The following is a 19,733-nucleotide window of genomic DNA, read 5'->3' as shown; positions in this document are numbered from 1 at the left end:
TTAGCCAACCTGAATGTGCGATTTGCATGCAAGGTGACCTGTTGAGGTCAGGAAAAATGATTGCAATACATTTCACTGTATTTTTTACATGTACCCTACATCAACCTCATTGCCATGCTACAGATTCCTCAAACACACTTATATCTACACTAGGTCCATTTTGTACAAATCTTAAATACAGGCAGTATTCAATATAATTATTATAGTTAGAGCTGAGGGGTATTATAATAATACTGTGGTATTCCAATGAAATGATACCTGAATGTCAGTGAAATGATAATATTGTGATATTATTATTATGGCTCTCACAAATTAGATTGTTTTTGACAACTCTTTTTTGGAGACCTGAAAATTATACCGTACCACAAACAAACATGCGATTGCTACAGGAGATAAGTGCCTGCTGCTTTCAATTATTGCAAGAAATCCTAATAGAACAGTCAGCCACTCTAATATAACAGTCACTTGTAAACACCGAATATTTTCCAATTATGTACTGGGGCACCACCCAGCCCTGATTACAGTAAATGAATCTGAAATTAATTATGACAGTTATAGTAAATATTTCATTATGATCGATGCAGTCAGTCTTATAAGATGATTTGGTTCTTCTTGCTGTGGACTAGAGACTTGTGAGGTAGTACAATGGTGCTGAGTACTATAACTTCTCTGGAAACATTCACTCCTCTACCTATGTAATGACAACAACACACATTTCATTGTTAGTCTACACTAGATAATAATTTCAGTAGAGTCAAACCAGGTCACTGTATAATAAGGTCACCTGGCCACCCCAAAAGTGCCACTAGTATACAAAGTGAATTCCTTAGTGTAGCCACCTGCTTGATGATCTCAGGAAATTTTGGCCCAAAAAGCAACAGGAATAGACAAGCAGGTTTCACTGTAACACATTTCAAAAAATTACATAGGCAAAGCAACAGTTACCCAAATCACCCCTCAACTACTCTAATAGAACAGTCAAGTACGTAGGAAAACAATAGTTAACAAATTGTAGCTCTGAATGACATTTGATCATTAACAATATAATCAATACTAATTCACATGATCACGATACAAAATTTAGAGTGCTCACCTAATATGGTGATTCCAGGATTTAGTTGCCCATTTTTGTTGAACAATGATCCACTGTGGACATGAGCTAAAAAGACAGAAATATATTGTATGTAGTGTGACTTACTGCAATAGACAACAGACAAAAACTACTATTAAATTTACACAGTATTGTGCCATTACTGGTATAATCAGCCAAAATACGTTAATAAATTTAATTACATGAAAATTCTGGCAAGAAATGATAATTTATGGGACACACACACATGTACACACCACACACACTTGTACACACCACACACACATGTACACACCGCACACACCGCACACACATGTACACACCGCACACACATGTACACACCGCACACACATGTACACACCGCACACACATGTACACACACTACACATACCATAAGGATCATTGGGATCAGGATCAGCAGAGTGTCCCTCTACTCTGGACCACTCCCCTACAACAGAGTCCCATCCCACAATACTGTAGAGGACACAACAGTGCTCCTGTGTGGTGACATGATAGAGTAATAAGTACAGCTAAACACTGCAAATTGTAATTGGATGCATTTCAGGTCGTACTGAATTTAAACCATTTGTCAGGATGGTTTTTTAGGATAATTTTTTTTGCTAGAAAAACCCAAACCTTCATGACCCTTAATATACAGTACCATCGAACCATATGATATTTTTCACATGAAAATTTTTATCACAGATATTTTTGCATGAAAATAAAATGAATTACAGTACATAGCACATTTGTGATGAAGTACACATGCATAGAAAGTAGTGATGTGCGATATCATTTTATTTCGATACGATTTTGATATGATAATGGGGTAAATATCAAAATTTCGATTCAATTTTCGATAATTTTTAATTGTGTGGGTCGTGTAATTGCGTGGGCGGCCAAATATATAAATATGCTCGAAATACAATTTACACACAAACTATTGCATAGAACTAATAAGCCTAGAAAATTGGTAGACAAGCTTTTAAAGTGGCCAGATAGTACAGAACCAACCTTCATTTCTAGCGTGATTGCGCAATCACACAACTAATGCTGTAGATTTATCAAATATTCTTCGATATTTCGATAATTATTGCAAAATATTACCTTCTCGATAAATATCGAAATCTGCTAAAGCAGTACCGAAAATCAATACGATAACGATATCGACAAAATTATCGCGATATCGATATTCTTTCTATATATCGCACACCACTAATAGAAAGTTTGTGATGTGAATGCTCGTCTACATAAGTGCATGTGTGTCCATGTGTAGCCAAGAACTCTCCACGGATAAAGCGCATGAAAATAAAAACTCAATGTGTGAGATTTCATTGTACACTACATTGTACCTCAAAAACAATACAATACTCCAATAGAGGACACAGTCAGTTATAACATACATCACAGAAGAGAACTAACTTTGAGCTCAGCTCGGTCAAGGATGATGGACTCTTTCACTCTGGCACCAGCTTCTATTCTGACCCCAGCACCAACATAGACGTTAGGACCAAGCTAAAAGGATTTAAACACTTCCAATTATAGTACTGCACCACTGCAACATGACCAAGATACAGTATGTTAACTTTCTTTTATCTGACAAAAAAAAAAGAAGAATGTACTATTCTTGTTTGTCTGTCCACAAAAGTGACTGGTCAGTTACACTTTTAGTAAAGTTGTGATGTAACACTATTACTTGTAATAATGTGGTATATGTATAGTGTCATCTTATCATAGAGAGGGCTATCCTCAATGTGTTGTACTTATGTACATGGATTAGGAAGGCTTAAAGAGATACACTTTCATATTGTATAAAATGATTAATTCCTTACAGTTGCTGTTTTATCAACATAAGCTGAAGGATGAATCCTCACATCACCTACAACAAATTGTAAAATTCAACATGGCAATGTTGGCATAGTGTTCGCTATTCAGAGGAAACTTTATAATACATATACTAGACACTTGGTTATCCAATCCCCAATGTGTCTCAGGCAATGGTAAAAGTGTTCAGATAAGTGAATTGTTTGGATAACTGAATTTATACGTATATACGGAGTTAAAATACTCTAATAGAACATACACTTGTACTCAAAATACTCTAATAGAACAGTCATTTCCAATTTCAGATAAACAAGGGTATGGATAAAAGAGGGTCTACTATAGGTGAGAAAAAAAAACTATTCTAAATTTTGAACTTTAAAGATATATCAATATGACTTCCAGTAATCTGATCACTTGAGAGTATTTGAGACTATTGGGGTACTGTACATTGTCACAAAGTGAGTGTGTGTGTAGTGCATGTAGTGTGTGTGTGTGTGTGTGTGTGTGTGTGTGTGTGTGTGTGTGTGCGTGTGTGTGTGTGTGTGTGTGTGTGTGTGTGTGTGTGTGTGCGTGCGTGTGACTCTGTGTGTGTGTGTGTGTGTGAACAGGAATATGGTAATCAATCAATTTTATAAGTTCACAATCTCATCATGTAACTATGTACAGGCAGTGTAAACAAAAGGTGAAGTCTGTCTAAAATGAAAGCTCCAGACACTATCTAGTTTCTATACACATCAACAGTAATACAGTACATTACACTGTTCAATAGAGGAGTGGTTTAACAGTACACAACACAAAGTCAACAGTTACACAGTTTGTTGACTGACCTAAGATGGTGGCATGATCCTCAAAGTTTGTTGCCAGACGATCCCGATTATACTTGCAGAACAGTGACAGGTAAAACCTGTTTGCATGAATGGCTGACCTAAAACAACAAAGGCAACATGAATGTTCTATTAGAGTACTTCATGATATGTAATGTGGTAAAATACAAATCCTGCAATACAGTGTAACTACTTTATGAATACTCTATAACAAATGTGTAAGTGTCAAAAGCATAGGGAAATTTGTGAACTGAGTATACCGTTCAAAAATGAGTCACTGCAGTATTAGACCAAAAATTGTGGCCTCATGAAGTCTGTGTTATGGTCTTCCAAGTTCATAAAATTGGATGTGTGTGCAAGATCCCTTTTAGCAAATCTGGTCACATATTATGTAGTATTTCTTTGTGTAATTATAAGTAGTACATCAGAGTGTGTGAGCAAAGTATGTATGTTATTCTAACAGGTAATATGTGTAAGACTGTTCTCAGTTTAAAATGAAAACTATATATATACACAATGACGGTGAACAATGGCTACTGCAAGACAGAACAACATCACTTAGCTGGTCGAAGAAACTCAGACAGTGCAAATAGAGTAAAAATCAGCACTTACCCTCCACTTTTGATTTGGCTCCAAAACTGGTTTAACAGGTATACATGTAGCTTGCTGGTACCCACCAGACCAGGTAGCACATTCCTCTCCAAACTGATACTGTCCTTAGGGAATGCCAAACTGTAAGGGAGAAAAGGAGTGGCATTAAAATACAGTGGAACCTGTGTTACGGTCACCTGGATTAAGCGGTCACCTCTGCATAACGGCCATGGACACGAGGTCCCAAATATTTTCCCATACAAATGTATGCATTGTTGTCTGCATTAAGCGGTCACCTGTCTAACGCGTATAACGGCCAACCAAGAATTCGCCTATGAATCACTGTATACGTAACTTTCTCCTTCATATAGCGGTCGCTACCTTTTATGGTGGCTTGTTAAGCCAACTGTCTGGCACTACGGCACCGTTTCAATTAATGCACAATTATCACACTTCCTGCCTTTCAATGAATACTATATAATCTATCAGGTTTCATTACTTAAACGTATTCAATAGCTATAACCAACATTCATAACAAGCTCACCTTGTCCTTTCTGTACTAAAGTATTACTGCATTGCGGTTGGCGCGAGCCTCTTAATAATAATCACCTATTTATAACGGCCATAGCCACTAAAATGCTGCTGACCACCTTATACAGGTTTTCTCTATAACAGCCACCTGTATATAAAGGCCAGATATATCTGGTCCCAAGGTGACCATTATAGACAGGTTCCACTGTATTTTGCAAATGTTACAAGACCAAGTGGACCATCCTCTAATCTGGACACCACCTCAAAGGTAAAGATATGTCCTGACTACAAATGTACAAGCTTTTGCATTGACCATGGGCACCTAATGTTAAGGTGTCTGCTTGAGAGGGTTTCATACAAACCATACAGACAACTGGACTGATACATACAGGAGGTACTTTACAGATGAGTAATCTCCCATGAGTAGTTGTTATCAGTATCATACAGTATGGTATGAGGTTTCTGGCCAAAATTATCACCCTAAAAACAGCTTCACAATACCATTCTGGTGCCTTGGCAGTATAGCCTTTAGTGTGACCTGAAATGCTTCCAATAAATTGTTACAAAATTTAAAAAAATTTTTTGGGAGTTTTCTACTGACTAACTGCCTGCCTGTCTGAACTGCATAACTCAATAATAGTTAAGGCTAAGGGCTTGATTTTTCACTGTTGGATGTCGCTTCATCCCGAGATGTGCCTTTTGGCATACAGCAGCACACACAATGCATGCATCGTGGAGTTACCTTTGTCCTCCTCCTTTGTGTCTCATTTCTTTTTGCTGACAGCTCAAAGGTGTCAATTCATGGTAGTGCGATACATGGCTTCCCTACATTTGTAGACGGGAATTGTTTGTATTTTCTGTGGTGATTGCAGAGGCGCTTTCTTCATTTGTACTGCTGTATAATGGGCTGAAAATAGATAAAAGCAAAGTGTAATGGCCACTTCACTTTCGAGTCAGTACTTGATAGTTGGAGTGCACGAATTGTCTGTTTTTTTTTTGTTGTTGTTGTTTTTTTTTGTGGTGACTGGATTGAATCATCCATATTTTTCGTGGTAATTGAATTGATTGCAGAGGCACTTCTCCTACTGTTCTTAGTTTGTAGCATTGTGTAATGGGCTGAACATAGCTGAAAGCGAAGCGTAATGGCCACTTCACTTTCAAGTCAGTAATTGATAGGTGGAGTTGGTGTGGTATGCACGGGTTCTCCAGTCATAATTGACGATATTACAAAAAAAAGTAAACAAACAAGCAAACTAGGGATTAAACAGCAACATATATATCTAGTATATTTTATAGTTGTAGCATGCTTACAAGGGATATGACAAAAACATATGCACGAGCGCCACACGACTACATATATTTTTGTCATATCCCGAGTAATCGTGTTATAACTGTTATATTCTACACCCCAGTAGATGAAACGATTATAGATAGCGAGGTATAGTGAAACAGCACCTGTTGAGTAGACATCCTTGATGGATCAGACGTTTTAGATTCTTTCGCGGTGCCACGCCCACCTACTCGCAATTAGTGAAGGAGACAAGAGTTCATCGAAAATCCTCCTTGCTTAGGTGAATGATTCTAGGCTCTTGTCAGTATTAGAGACTTGAAATCTTTGATGGATCAGGCGTTTTAGACTCGATCTACAGTGGTGCCAAGTCCATCTACTCGCGATTATTGAAGTTAGTGAAGGAGACAAGAGTTCATCGAAAATTGCTCAGGTGAATAATTGTTGGTTGATTTAGGCATTTGTTATTAGAGACTTGTTTACCGTTTAGATAAGGATTTTGCAGAATGTGTGAAGTTACACCATATATGGTAAGCGTAGCCACAAAGCGTGGTATATCAGTTATATACCACAGCGCAGTGCTTTTGATCTCAACCACAGGTGTGGTATATATCTAGTATATCACTAGTATATCTGCAGGTGTAGGCGACCTCCCTTTTTTTTCTATGATCTCTAATTGAACTTAGGTTTTCCTTTTACTTGTAAACAGGGCTTGATAACCAATACTACCAGGGCACCAGAATGGTATTATAAAGCTGGTTTTTGGGTGATATTTTGGCTAGAAAGCCCAATTTCCATGATCCCTACATACTGTATGATTTTACACTATGAACTTCAATTATGTGTGGTATGTGTTGGAGCTAAAGTGCCTCCAGTACAAAACTTTCTAAATAACAGACCAGTGAAGGCAAACTTTCTTGGCTACAGAACACATACAAGTGTCATTTAAGCCATATGCATAGAACTTTGGGAATGGGTGTTTACACAATACAGGCATGTATGACAACATTAGGTAAGGCACTTTGATTTACTCCTATTGCCTAAAACAACGCATTGACCGAAGCCTGTTCACTGCGCTACTTGAAAACTGTAAATCAACACTAACTAAGTGGCTTACTTGTTGTGAAGCTGTAACAACAGTGACTTGCATTTCTAAAATTTTTGTCATGTGTTTAATTTTGATTGGACATATGTAGTACTTCAAAAATTACAGCACTTAGGCATATTATTAAGTTAAGATCCAGTTTTTTGGATTATGTGGGTTTAAGGATTACATACAACATATCATCAACACAGACACAAAAAATAAAACCAAAATAGATAGTAGTACATACACAGTTCACTATTCAAATACACATACGGTACCGCCAAAGCGCAACGTCGCACTTGCTCGCACACGCAACTTTGGTCGAGATTTTAAAAATTGATAATTAAGGGGCATGACAACTGTTTCACTCGCAGGACAGTGTGGCAGCTGTTTCGTTCACGAGAATCGCAAGCAAAAAAATTGCCACACCCCTTAATTAGCAATTTTTTAAAATCTTGAACAAAGTTGTGTGTGCGAGCGAGTGCGATGTTGTGCTTGGGCGGTTCAAGTATGCACATACACATATACAAACAACACACACACGTGTTCATGCACAGATACCCCAAACACACATGCAATTAACTAACTCATTTTTATGATGCTCATCAAAAACCTGTGCCATGTGTTTGAACACTTCAGTGGAGAACAAGTATGCTCCAGCATTGATGATGTTACTAACATAGGTCTCTGGCTTCTCCACATAATGTAACACCTATAACAAAACACAGGGTAGGGAGAGGAGCCATATGAAACTAACAACATAATACGTATATTACCCTCTGAAACCCCCAAAAAACATTTCTGTTTTGTGCTACACAAAGAAGAGTTAAATGACCTGTTCTTACTAAGCATAAAAATCTAGGTCTAATTCTTGTATTAACAGAGCATTTTGTTCACATATTAGCATTAGTGTTTTATTTTTTCGACAACATCCATCACCTGCCATATTAGATTGCACAACAGTATCAAGTGATAGAATAGATCACCAGATGCAGAATTTAACGATGGATCTGATGGTTTTACCCAATCGGACTACCAGAGAGAGACAGAGACTTATACAACATTTTGAAAGGTGTGCATTCTTCTTCATTTAGTATAACTTGTACATCTTTTGGTGTTGTTTCACAAGTAAAAGTGGAGATTATCACTCGGATGTTTCGTACAGTTTAAGTTGACTAACAAACTACTGGTAGTTGTATGTTAATACTGTTAATAGCTTTCTCTTTAGGCATGAAGAACTTGTGGAAACTGATAAAAACGGACTGGTGCGTCAGTGAGCAAATGCACACAAATAATTTTGATGCTACAGTGTGTTCAGGGGCTTCAAAGGGATTTATTGATTACATGTAATGTATGGAACAAACCAAGTGTCTCTATCAGACAAATGTAACTGGGTCAAGTCCTTCATATTAAGCCCTATTCAGATAAAAGCACATCCCGTTTAGAATCCTATACTATATACCTACATGATGTTCCACAAGTATAATTACTGGACACATTGAAGCTTGACAGCAAAGTGTTGATAATGTGATGTGTAATTGTGAAATACCAAACTCTAGCTTACTTTAGTAGATCCTGGCTCAGTCACAATACATCCATAATTGACTGCCTCATCTGGGGGAGCCTATGGGGAAACACACCACACAAAATGTGATGAAGCAAATCACATAAATCACTTTTCATTTTGGCAAATTCACTTTACCAATGAGATAAGCTACATACAGTACAATCAATTGACATCACTAAAAAAGTTTAAATACAAAATGTCTTATAGTTTTATTATTTCCAAAACAAAATATAGTACTAATTACAAACTACATACTCCATGTCACAACACACACCTTAGTTCCCATAATCATAAACCCCATTCCATTAGTGGTCTCCTGGTTTAAAGCAATCATTTCATTAAGAGGAAAATCACAACACACATCAGAGTTGAGCACAAAGAAGTTGGATGTGTCAGAACCAACCACCCTGGCTATCTGGTCTCTAAAGTGATACAGACCACCAGCTGTTCCCATGGGAACATACTCTTGAAGATATCTAGATAGTGAGCGGAAGAATTAAACAAAATTTGAAATATATACTTTACACTTTGGATAACATTAAAAACAAGCTAGTACACAAAAAATTAGAATTTTCAACTAGAGTAGGGACTATAAGCACATTGATAAAAAGTACTGAAACAAGCTGGAGTAGTCCATGATATTAAATCACAGTAAAACAATAAGAAGTGTTATATCCCTTCTGTGCTCAAGATACCATAATGGAAATTCAGGGATATAACACTTCTTATTGTTTTAACTGATTTAATATCGTGCACTATTTCAGCTTGTTTCAATGCTTTTTACTGATGTGCTATGGTCCCTACTCTAGCTGAAAATTCCTGTGCACTTGTTTGTGAGCTTTTTGTGTAAAATTATTTTTTTTAGGACTGGTGAACCCATGCGAACAGCATCAAAAGAAAGAAATGGTGCTGCACGTCCCAGCTATCAATTATCGCATAAAAAGCGAAGTATACTATGAAAAATACGGACGATTCCAGTACAAAGGGAAGCCATCACACACTAGCTATTGCCAAATCGACACCTTTCACTGTCAGCAAAGATGAATGGGACACAAAGGAGGATACTGGTATATAAGTCCAGGAAAACTACATTGCACATACTGTGGTTTACCAAAAGGCACACGTCCGGCTGAAGCGACATCAAACAGTGAAAAAATCAAGAGCCATTATTGAGTTACACTTGTCTGAAGGCAATTCAAGCTATCAGTCAGTCAGTCAATCGGTCACTAGAAAATTCTGTTTAATAATGTTTTTTTTTTTGTTTTTTTTTTAAATTCCATAGGACCTTGTTGAAAGCGTTCTGGGTTGATCTGAAAGCTTGTTTGTGCTTAGTTTTACCAAGAGTTCATAATATATATACTGAGGAGAGTATCCAACTCTCATAAACCCCTGTAGAAGGGCGTATCGTGTAGTTATGATGCAACACTTCTGAGTTCGCCCATTTTTCTTTGTATAATTAATGATGTCATTAGTTGAACATGGTATTGATTGAACGCGTGCCTAACAATGTCGCTAGCAACCAAATTAACTCCAGCTCTAAGCGTTTCTCACCGAACTACAATCGTTCCTTCATGGGTTAAGACTGCTTTGTAGGTGTTTCTTGCTAGGCCATTTGTGAATATGGCTATCCTGAGTGTTGCAAGTGTGAAACGGTGCTAACGATTCTTTGCACTTTTACGGCTGCTTGTACGTCACGAACCACAACATCTTGTCATTACATCATAACTTCACGATACACCCTTCTACAGAGGTATAAAGAGTAGGATACTCTCCTCAGTATATATATTATGAACTCTTGGTTTTACCTGAACAATACTAACTCATCGTTGTCAGGGAAAAGTGAGGCTGGATTTTGTGTGATGTTTTATCATGGGCCATGTCTAAACCTTTGTGGTCCCTACTATACAATACTATCATACTGTATGATAAACACATTATTAGTATTCTAAAAACATTTCAAGACTTGTCCCATGTACTTACTACCAATTAATAATCATGGCATCTGGAAAGCTATACATAAGGCTAGGACTACAATGAGCCCTTACCTACACAGGTGTACATAACAGATGCTACAATTAGGAGCATGGGAAAGTGTTTTGATTGTCAAAGTAACATCACAGGGTGTCCCTTTTAAATAGCCAGACAGCAATGCTTTGAGACTAGTACTGTTGTACAATAAATATATCAAACAGTAAAGTAGTACTGATTAGAATGGTTTCCCTAAAGTAATAGATGCGCCGCTAAAAATGCTGCATCAAAAAACTATTATAAATATCACATGGGATGAAAATCACCTCCAATTTATACAGTGTTAAAAACAAGAAAACATTTACAGGCAGCAGGATATAATTTTTCTGTAAAAAAATAAAAAAAAATAAAAAAAGCCAAAACCCATACCTGCCTGACCACAGTCACAAGGCTAGAGGCCAAACAAAGCAGCACACGGCCACCATTTTATGCCACAACAACAAACTCACTGGTGGGATGTGCCTTCTGTGGTTCCAACGAATGTCTACCTTCCGTGATTTGCCATTCCTCTTATCTTCGATTAAATGGTGGTTCATGCCAAGTAACCATACCAAGCCATTAATTTTCCACATTAACACATTCCTCGAAGGAGTGTATTTATATGCAATGAAACTATTTGAGGCACTTGACGGACTGTAGTATCCTTGGTAGCAGCCAAGCTGGGCTTATAAAACAATTGTAATTGGCCATGTTACATGATACTTCTAAGTACTGTAAGATGTAGTAAGGTGAGTGTCCTTAGCACTATTATTACAAGTGTGGTAGTGGGTACTGATCATTTATGGGGTACATGTATGCTACACACACGCGCTAGTTTTATTTTAAAATGTAACACACAATACACTATATTGTATACACACTAATACCATAACTGACCTCACTTGTAATTTATACTCCTTCATCATATGATACACAAAGTCCCTTATCTGAGAATCATACTGATAACTACCAATTAACAACACCTCATTAATAGTAGGTACCTGTGATGTCACATCACCATGACAACAGCTACATTAATGTACTAATTAACACCTAATAAATGAACTAAACATGTTAACCCTCTGGTGCCACTGAGGGTTACTGTAGTTGTCTTGTGTGGTTGTGCAAATTTGTTGTTACCGGTTTAACTGCTGCAAACAAGAACAAATGAAACATGTGGATTGCTCTGCAAGTGCTTTATTCAAATGTTATGGTGCTATTTGCTGGCCTATCTCACTTCTTAATGAACTCTTGATGTATAAAAGTGATAGCAATAAATTCTTTTCAACCATAATAGTGTCACTGATTCACTTCAGATAAGGGATTGACAAACTTGACAAAACAGGAACAAGATTTCAAGTAAAATTCAAGATTTCCACAATATCTTAACTATCGCTAAATAGTCCAGATGTTACCAGTGATCAGGCCAGGCTTCTTGCGGGTCCCTCAGATTTAGACTATAAACTTCTTGGCTCTTTAAATTAACAAGCCGTAAAGGATTGTATGGTCGGTAATACCCATATATGGTAAAAATAGAGTGCACTATAAAAAGATAATGCCTAAGGTCCACCTGTTGTTACCAAACACTAAGTTACTATGCTATTTGCTGCTGCTTGTTTTGTACAAATTGGAGCCAAAGCCAAAGTTGTTCATTTGCAAAAATTGCATGAATTTTTTTATACCCGGTTTGTGTGCTAGTTGAGGTGATAATCGTGGCCCTGCTACAGAAAACAGCAAAGCTGATCATCGTGTTATCACCTGGCACTATGGATCTGGAGATTACATATCCATACCTTTATTCAATTTCCCCTGAGGGTTTTGTACAATAGTGTTTCATTGACTACAGACAAGCTCTATACACAAACATGTCAAACAAACAACAATACTTACTTTTTTACAAGATTCAATGTGGTGCTCAATCATGGGAGACCCAGCCAATGGGAAGAGAGGTTTAGGAACTTCCAGTGACAATGGACGAAACCTAGTTCCTGTAATGTTACACAAAATGAATAAGTGTTGGCTCAGTGAAATATACAGTGGAGGTCCTTTAAGACAAACGCGTTCTGGTCACTACACACTTGAATGTATTAAAACCATGGCATTGTTTTGCACCAAGGATGATGTAATAATTGTGACAGTCACCTCTGTGAGCAGACTTGGGCAACAACTGTTCTGATAACGCCTTGGTGGTATTTGAAACATAGTTGAAGGCCTTCCTCGAAAATTCTGCTGTTACACAAATCTGTAGCAAACCATATTCCTTCACTTTTAAGCCTGCACTAGGGGACAAAATTCCTAAGCCCAAGGTGCTATTAAACTTTCAGTTTGTAATCTAGATTCAATCCTTTATTATACTAAGATTTTGATTCATTGGGGTTTGTTTTATCACAAAGCAATTTGATTGGCTCTGCAACATTTCAGCAGTGTGTGCAACAATGACCAGATGATATATTTGTTGCCCACACACAAAGCGAGACTAGTCATCCAGGACTAGGAGTGTCCTTTAAGTGGTTTCACTGTACTGCAGAATTGTATAGTTGAGAGCAGCATTGTTTTATTATTTCTAAGAGCTTACGTCATCAGTTCATACTTAAGCTCCATGTATACACCACCTGTGCACATGTAAAAAATACCCCAAAAGAAATAGCTTTGGAGTTTAGACTAATAAACACATCAGTCTTGGGACACATAATTACTACTTTACAGTGAAGCCCCACCCCATGGCCACCCATATTTGCACAATAGATTGTGCAAAAGACTCGCCCTTCGGACAAAACTATTTCTGTGCTCAACATTAGATGCAATCACCACCGTGGGGGAAAGTGAGGACTTTGTGTAGCATTATTGTAATGGAAAAAAAACTGCTAGTACAGTCTGTCAAAATAGTTCAAAATACAAGTGATTTTAAGGCCCCTATTCGGTGATTATTAGTTTCTCATCCAGCCTTTCTAATTATTATGATGCGGGCGGGAGGGTATTACCATTATGCCATTATTTTATAATATTAACACACTGATGTACAGACCTTGTCCAAATTGTCTTTCTTTCTTACTACAAACATTTCCTTCACCAGCTAATCCTACTTTTTGTGATTGCCAATTTTTTTCGACAGTCAACTGAAAGCCTGCTTTGATGAAGTCGATAGAGCACAATTGCAACTGGCACTGTAGCAATTTGCTAATGAAAACAACAGTTCTCCTGGTGATATATAGCGCATTGTAGCGTTCATCAACAAAAACTTATAACAATTTGGTATCACGTGTTCTTCTGAGCATGCACAGAGTAAATAATGGCTTACCATGCGGTAGCTTAAGAAGGATGCGGGCGGTGGATGAGAAACTAATAATCACCAAATAGGGGCCTAATGTTATAAAAAATTTAATGAAAAACTATTTACAATTACAAAATCGCCACCTGCAGGGCGCTAAATTCCAGCAAAAGACGCACACTGAATCCCACGGGAAGGAGCTTGACATTGATAGATGTGCATTAAAACGTTCCAAAACTAATTTAACACGAAAAAAGGTGCAACAGTCCCTCAATTTGATGGTAATTTTCCCATAAACATAAAAATGCTTCACAATTTCGAAATATTCACTCACCACCTGTATCCATAACTATCTATTAAAATTTGGCACCTAGTACTGACCCGTATTGTACTGTACTATTGCTTAACCAACCTTTCTGCGGTCCTCCCATCAATATTACAGCTTTAGTCACTTCTCCCATTGTCGATTGTAGCACTTTTTAACAACCAGAGGGAATAACAGACTAAAAATATTAGAATACACCTTAAAGTGTAAGGGCGCGCCTCGGGGCGCGCAGATGTACATGTTGAAACAAGTACGTCTCTACACTGCTACTGTTGATGTCACTGTTGATAATGTTTGGACCAGCCTTCGCCCGTCAAATTTTAGGCGCACCGACGTTGAGCTTTAAACCTAGAGAAGATACCGGATGCTATTAAATTCAATTATTCCTCAAGTGTTCAGCAAGGTGTCCAGGGACCAGGATCCTCGTATCAGTATAATAGATATCACCCGATGATTAAGCTGAGTACTTTCCCACCTTGCTTTCCATCACATCCATACACCCAGGTTCTGTGAATACTGACAGCTTGAGTACATGGCCATGCAGTAAGATGGAAAAGAAGATGACGGATTGTTACTGGGAACTTTTGTGTTGTATTAACATGTATTAAAAAGCACCGCAACGAGATCTTCCACAGTGACTACTTTTGAAAATGAAGCTCCACACTCTCCAAAGGTATATATTTTGTGTTTTTGTAAGTCTATCAGTTGTGCTTTCTGCAGCAAAGGAGTCATTTGTTGCCAGAGCCTAAAAGAAAACTAGCTAATAGAAAGTGTGTAGTGATTGACCTGGATGAGACCTGGTACACAGTTCATTTAAGGTACTCTCCTACACATACTTGTTGTCTATGATTTTGTAACTGCTGACTGTGTGTGCGTGCATGTCTGGCTGGCTATGTGTTTGTGAGCTGTATTGTGTAACTATAGTGGCTTAGACAATGGTATTGGTTCCAACACTAAAAATATTGGTATTAGAGTCAGTATTTTTGTGAACGTGAATGGGCTTTATTTCACTTATTCAACACTTTTGTTACTAAGCTGACACAAAGCCACATAATGGAGCTGCTGGTCTCACTATACAACATTTACTATATAGAAGTGCTCTGTGATATATCGGTAATACCGTTTATCGTGATAAATTATCATAACCAATTATCATACCGTGACAGCATTTGATAACCGATATATCGAAATTATTCAATTTGTTGATGGTTTAGCAGATACACCCTAAACAAAAACTTGGGGTTGTCACATTACAACACATGCTTACTTGTACTGAACTATATATGTTTTTGTTTTTTGGGATGATACCGCTTCATACTAGGCCCAAGAAATGATGCAATAGTTACAATGACAATTAAGCTAACTATATACCAATATACCATGATATTTTCCTGTTACTAATACCGTGTATTCAAATTTCAATGCTGCCGAGCTCTACTATATAGTCTAATCATAAAATTTCAACACCACACACCATACTTGATTGTACAGTCACATATCATAGTAGTTATGATATGTGACCAGCCTCCTCTGTGTTGAACTGGTTGATGGTGCGTGCCCATAGGCCACAGCCAGCCTTTGTGGGTGCGTGCCTAATAGGTTTTACAGTCATCAATAAGGCAAAAAAAAGCAATGCAGTTGGCCTCCTAGGCTACTAAATATAACGAATTCCTTTGAGTTGAAAAGGGAAAAGGGGCATGCCCAAACGAAAATTAAGGGCAGCTTTGAGGCTTTGCTTTATGTAAGAAAATGCTATAGATGAACTACAAAACAGTTAAAACGGTTTGTTCAAGGTATTCTCCTTAGCAGTGCTTAGCAACATAATTACAAAATTATGGAATATTTCATCAATTACTATGATTCAATTGTGCATGTAGCAACAACACAAACAAATATTAGTTCAGTACACTGACTTGTTTTTGTTTAATGATAAAAACTGTCAAGTAAAAATATTAATTCTTTATATGACTTAATTACTCAGAACAAAATTATTTTACATAAATGATTTATTAGAGTATCTCGGTCTTTATAATACTAGCGGTCAAAAAGATCTGCCAAAGTTAGTTGATTTAGCCAACTAACAAAAGTTAGTTGATAACGCTAAATACAAGCATTTTTCCTGTAAGGAATTTTTATATACTTTTTGTAGATGACAGACAGTACATTACCATATTTCAGATCAGAGTTTTCATTTTGAAATATAACTTACATACGTACACAGATGGTCAGTTGTTATAGTGACCATGAATAGCTACTTAGTGTATTACTCTTAAATGGCTATTCTCAAAATATGTAAGAGAGGGCTAAGGGTGCTGTGACTGTCTCAACAAGAACCTAGTTCACACAAGCATACATTTTATGTGTTGATGAAATTATGCATGCAGTAATAGTATTCCTTGACATAATTTATTTCTACAGCTTGCTGATCAAGTTGGACCTCACATTTGTGTTCTAAACTTCGAGACTTCTCCACTGTATTCACTCAACAAGTGTAATTTTCTATTAATGGAGACATGTGAGTTACAACTAGAAGGTGGTGCTGAGTGGACAGGTATGGCTAAAGCCCACACATTTCCTGGACGTAACATCCTGGATGTGATGACAAGCACAAAATAACCAGTGAGGGTAACCTGACCACAACTGGAGTATGATCAGGTGAGCAGGTCATTTGTTGTTCTTGTGAGTGATGTGTCATTCAGCCCCATCTGTAAACTACTCAATATTTAAATGAGCTCAGTTATGACTTTTTTAAGGACCATGCTTGGGTTTGGTGCAATGCACCTCCCATACAAGCAAACTTAACCCTTTCACCGCTTCAACCAGATTTATCCGGTTTGATGTTATAAAAGGCACTTCGAGTACAATTCTAATGTGCTACCACTTCTATCATGCGTTTTATAGTACGATGCGCTTACCCTGAAACGTGCACACCCACAGAGGTCCCATTTCTGGGATAACCGGATCCTTTGCGTACTATTGCGGGTCTGTTATGTAATATCACAAAAATTTTTCTTGTTAGAAAAGACGACTGTTATGCATCCTCGAGTTGATAGTCACGATTTGAAGTCCACTGGATTGTTATTGATAGGCTAAGACAGCTAAGGATTACCATCAGCTGTTTTTCAGAAGTGTGGCGTGATTCAATCGTGTGAGTATACGCATGCGTGATACAAGATTTGGGATAAATCTCGAAGAAACAATCGCTCAGTAAGGAGACTGTTTAGAATAGTTGCATGGACTGTAATACTTACCTGTAGCGACTTTATTTGTAACTAACTACTTATTTAAGCTGCTTTTACCGTATTTTTTCAGTTTTGTTGTCTTGTAATTACTTAGCGGTTTTATTTACGTAAACAAAAACAACCTAGTCGAGGTCCTTAGTCTATAGCGATTACTTAGAGGTGTGGTAACTAAGTACTATAGTGTACAGTTAAGCTTGTATAGTGCAATTTGTAGTAGTAGACTCTATGGTCCGCCGGAAAATTCAGCGGTGAAAGGGTTTTAAGGCCTCTGAGGGAATTAGACACACAATTTTATCACCTGGATGGGTGGAGAATTAGAAGTAGCAATTGCAACTTGATTGCAACTTGAATGTTTTAATTACTTTGGTATGCATTGAAAATCAAGAATTCCTATACACCATCAGATTTGCCTTGTCATGAGAAGTAAGAAAGTCTTTTGTTTCATGTTTGTGTATAAGGTACATGAGTTATGGGTGCTTAGTGTGTTATATGATGCAATAGAAGTAAAGTTTACCATCTCATTTCATTGTTGGAATGGCCTTCTCCTTTGTCCATACAGAGACATACTTTATGCCTTTATGGATCTGCCTGTTCATGGTGAACAGCCTGTCTTTGTAGCTTGTTCTGGTCGTGAGTTATGGTCAATTAAATAAGTGCCTGTAATTTATTGTTGCTGTACAAGTCAGATTTATCCCTGTTCCAACTGTCTAGCACTATAACTCCAAGACTATCAATCACAAAAAGCTGAAACTTGGCTGCTGTCCACTCTTTTATATACTATATATAATAGAGAAACATTTTGAGGGAATGTGTGAAAACGACTTGTTTAAGCTTACTATGCAGGTCACAATTAAAAAATGTCAATTATAATATAGGCAGATTGGTTACAGAAATGGGTGAGTAATCAGTATCAGTAAATGTGATAATATACATATTGGCACAACACTGATGTAGTATGTAGGAAACATTGGCAGGACAAATCCCCTCCTATATCATCACTTCTCACATGGGGTGGGTGGGACAAAGAATTCTGTAGGAGCTTATAATTTTTTGTTGAGATAATTCTTGCAATTGAGAAAACAGAATATTACGGGTATAATATGTACGTACTTGCTAATAAAAGGGACTTCATAATCACAGCACTACAGGGTGTGGGTATATACCTTGATGTTTCATCAGGAGCTTGTATTTATATGTTTGTTTGTTACCAGTGGTGGATCTAGGAATTTTCAGAGGGGGTTTCAGGTTCAGGAAGTTTTCAATAACTGTGATACCACTTAGCTATAGTCCAGCTGGGTTGTTAACTCAAGTCTTATAGCTTAGTGGCCTATAGCTACATCGCCCGAGCTACATAGATCTATAGTGAATCATAAAAATCACTCCAAATATTGCTTCATAGTTGATCCAGGCATTCGCAGAAAGTTTTGAAGTTTAACACGTTTCAATGCCGTAATGCCATATTTATCGATTGTCCCAATGTTGGTGATTTCATTACTCACACGAATAATTGGGGACGTGTGCACTTTTCAGAGGGGGTTTCAGCTGAAACCATTATAATCCCCCTGTATCCGCCACTGGTTACATTTCATTGTCTGTAATTACAATGTTTATGAGGTAGCTAATATACACCACCAAAATTTTAAGTATCTTTACTTCCCTCCAGCAACAGCAAAGCAACGTCCTATGTGTGGGTATGGATAGTACTCCAAAGATGGACACTACACTTTACACCAGGTATAAGTGGATCACATGATCTTGTATGACATCATGTGATCACTGAAGGAGTCCGTTTGTCTGGAGTAAGCAGTGATGGGAAGGGACAACAATATCATACACCAGATCATGTGATTGGATCATGTGGTAGTGACATCATTATAGTTGGGTGTGGCGTATACAAGGTAGTCAGGTTATTAGAGTAAATGTTTTGTTATTGTAATCTCCTACAGGCTACAGATTCACTACATCACAACTGAAAACACTGGATCAACACATACTCATACTTTGATGTTTTTATCTAGTTGAAACTGTTGAGAAGCTTTCTGTGAATTTTGCAATTACCTGCAATTATTGATGACCAAATATGTATTAG

The 19,733-nt window shown here is 37.4% G+C and overlaps 1 protein-coding gene and 1 long non-coding RNA gene across 2 annotated transcripts; one reads left to right on the top strand and one right to left on the bottom strand.

Annotated features, from left to right (window-relative positions):
• Window positions 1–528: 528 nt before the first annotated feature.
• On the bottom strand, window positions 529–14,625 carry LOC136241003 (mannose-1-phosphate guanyltransferase alpha-A-like). Its single transcript, XM_066032102.1, has 13 exons — window positions 14,490–14,625; window positions 12,700–12,797; window positions 11,707–11,810; window positions 9,077–9,278; window positions 8,800–8,859; window positions 7,823–7,947; window positions 4,351–4,470; window positions 3,742–3,839; window positions 2,923–2,969; window positions 2,513–2,605; window positions 1,482–1,587; window positions 1,094–1,159; window positions 529–691 (listed from the first exon to the last, which is right to left on the bottom strand). Exons 1-13 carry the CDS (start codon window positions 14,536–14,538, stop codon window positions 591–593), a joined length of 1,269 nt encoding a protein of 422 aa, XP_065888174.1. The 5' UTR covers window positions 14,539–14,625; the 3' UTR covers window positions 529–590.
• LOC136241028 (uncharacterized) lies at window positions 14,601–19,723 on the top strand. The gene is made up of 6 exons (XR_010694094.1): window positions 14,601–15,075; window positions 15,123–15,220; window positions 16,821–17,057; window positions 19,308–19,378; window positions 19,427–19,542; window positions 19,591–19,723. It is a non-coding gene; the product is annotated as an uncharacterized lncRNA (long non-coding RNA).
• The last annotated feature ends 10 nt before the right edge of the window (window positions 19,724–19,733 follow it).

Source organism: Dysidea avara, chromosome 12 (genome assembly GCF_963678975.1).
Source record: "Dysidea avara chromosome 12, odDysAvar1.4, whole genome shotgun sequence".
NCBI lineage: Eukaryota > Metazoa > Porifera > Demospongiae > Dictyoceratida > Dysideidae > Dysidea > Dysidea avara.
This window is presented reverse-complemented; position numbering and strand designations above follow the sequence as displayed.